Genomic DNA, 2,676 nt, shown 5'->3' on the forward strand with positions numbered 1-2,676 from the left:
TATTTATATAGAAATATAAATAAAATGTAACAGTTATATCAACAATGTAAGGCCCACCATGCCGATCTGGTGTTAAATAAATAAATAAAATAGTTAATAGGGTAGCAAAGTTGGAAACCCAGTTAAAAAAAATCCTTCCGATCTGAGCCCTATTTATTACTTGTGAATTAATATAAGTGATAATATATGTATTATATTTTGTATTAATTTTGTTTTTCTTTAATTTTAGGTGGATGTGAAATGGGAGATGGTTGCTTGTGGGAAAACAAAGGATCAGGTTGTCTTGACGAAGTTAGCTTACCGATATCTTAACAAAGCAGAAACTGTATTAAAAACTTGTATTACTACACAACACTCCAATAGTTCTAGTCTGACTTGAATTTTATTACTTCAATATTTTTTAATCAATTATTGAAAGTGATAGTCTCTTAGACTTTAAATGATATTATTAAGTGTACAGTTCATATTTAAATTTAGTACTTATTCTAGCAAATATTGTAACAAGTAACTACTTATAATTTATTTATATTTATGATTTAAGTTCTACCAAAGGAAGTTTTTTTTTCCCCTCTCCCTAACTACATTAGTTAGAGCATCACAAATTTTACCATAATTTTATTGTTTTGTTGTTCAAGTACTTTGTATAAAGAGGTTCAAATAAAATAGATAATTCTATTACAAAATTATTCTTTCATGATTATGATTTCATTTTTACAATTTATTTTTATTTTATTTTGTCTTTTTTTATTTTTCTAGTACTGTGAACCTCATATCAGAGAAATATGTATATTTTTTAATTTATTGGATCTATGGCTGTGGTGTTTTTATGTGTGTTAACTATTTCATGTTCGGATGATTTTTTATATTTACATGGCTTTTTATATAAAGAACGTACTTTAGCAAACATAGGGCTCCATTCTCTTTGTATATTTTGATAGAATAAGTTTTTTTGTTTTAAATATATGCATAGCATATGTATATCAGAGTATAATACAGCTGGAAGTCACAATGAAGTTAGAGTACTGTTCTATGGTCATTTTTAAGATAAGGGTTTTAAGAATAGATGTATTTCTGTGCCTTCCTGATAGGAGATAGATTTAATTCTGTTTGCTCAGGTATTTATTATTAATTTGTATATTTACTGAAAGTATACAATGAGTGAGTGTGCGCATATGTGTGGTGTGTGTGCGTGTGTGTGTGTGTGTTTAACTGTTAATTTCAAAAATTCAGAAAATAAATAGTTCTATTATACTATACCATATTGCTACCAAGTTTAATATTTTTATTCACTCATTTTTTGTCTAACAAAAATTATTAACTCTATCAAATTTTAGTGTTATTGTATTGGGCAAGTTGCAATTCCATAAATTTCATCACTTGCCTTTTCAATAGTAAATATGTATAAGTTACTGCAGTTATTGTTTTTGTTTTTTTTTTTTTTTTTTTTTAATTATCTGTAATACTATTACAGATTCGGTTTTCTTTTATTTTACAAGACACCTTAATTTTTCATCTTATGTTAAAGTAAGATTAGTTTCTTTAGAAACAGTTATTTTGTATTGTTTTTTTGTTTACCAGAACAACTTCATTGTGTAAGTTTATATTAATTTGTTATTTTTAATGAATGCTTCTTTTATTAGTTTTTGCTGTTTTGTAAAATTAGTTTTTAAAATATGATTATAATTGAAGTACTAACTCTTAGTTTTTCATTAATTCTTTATGTTACAGACTTTTTTTTTTTCAGTTTATATAATTGTATGTTTAACTTACATATTTCAATATAATCCTGACTGGTTAACTGTACCAATATTCATATTCATTAGTCTTCATTTATGTCAATATGAAAATTGTTAATTCCTTTTAAAAACAATTTGAATAATTATGTTACATATATTTTTCTAATTTATTATTTATATGTTACATTGTGATTCTTCAAAAGTACCTTTAACCTCTGTTGTGTAGATATGGAGACACATCATATAATGAGGTTATTCATTTTCTCATAGTAGTTTTAAGCATCCTTGTAAATTAAACTTATAAGGGACCAACAATAAACTAAATTTCAGATGATATGAAATTAAAAAAACAAAAAAATGTTTTTGATTTATTTTAATATCTCCTACAACTTTTAATTATATGTCATCCCTAAGTGGAATTCATTATCACCTTTCCCTTTCCTTTCTATTAGATTCCTTGTGTCATAATTTCATAAATAAATTTTTAGAAAATGATTCAAACTGTATTTATTGAGCTAACTATTTAATTTATATAATTTGTTTATATATAAAAGTATTTTTTCATGTTCATATTGCTGGTCAGAAGTTTTATAATTTTTAATCATATTTTCAAATAACATTTTTAATGGTAAAATAATTTTTTATTAAAATAATGTTTTTTGTTTTGTTTAGTTTTTTATAAATAAAGCAGGCATTTGCCCAACAGTGTAACACTATGTAACCTACATAAGGGGTATTCATGATGTGTTAAATGTAAAATGTTTTGCCATGTTAAATGTTATAACTATAAGATTGTGAGCAGCCCTATTTGAAGTCATGTTAAACGTTAAATCCACAAGAGTCCCTAGCGGATTTTCTCAATAACTTGTTGTATAAGCCTTTATGTTTATAACCTTCCTTCCAGACCCTCATGTTATTGTTTACTTCAATTTTGATTTAA

The 2,676-nt window shown here is 25.0% G+C and overlaps 1 protein-coding gene across 5 annotated transcripts in view; it reads left to right on the forward strand.

Moving 5' to 3' along the window:
* Myb (proto-oncogene like protein Myb) overlaps positions 1-2,088 on the forward strand; it is an 83,544-nt gene extending 81,456 nt beyond the window's left edge. For all 5 annotated transcript variants that reach the window (XM_014419394.3, XM_014419398.3, XM_067050332.1 and 2 more), the window contains one exon: positions 230-2,088. In XM_014419394.3, coding sequence (XP_014274880.1) covers positions 230-379 — 150 coding nt within the window. In that variant the 3' untranslated portion in view covers positions 380-2,088. The remainder of the gene's footprint in view (positions 1-229) is intronic.
* The last annotated feature ends 588 nt before the right edge of the window (positions 2,089-2,676 follow it).

Source organism: Halyomorpha halys, unplaced genomic scaffold (assembly GCF_000696795.3).
Source record: "Halyomorpha halys isolate HHAL.00 unplaced genomic scaffold, Hhal_1.1 Scaffold237.1, whole genome shotgun sequence".
Taxonomy (NCBI): Eukaryota; Metazoa; Arthropoda; class Insecta; order Hemiptera; family Pentatomidae; genus Halyomorpha; species Halyomorpha halys.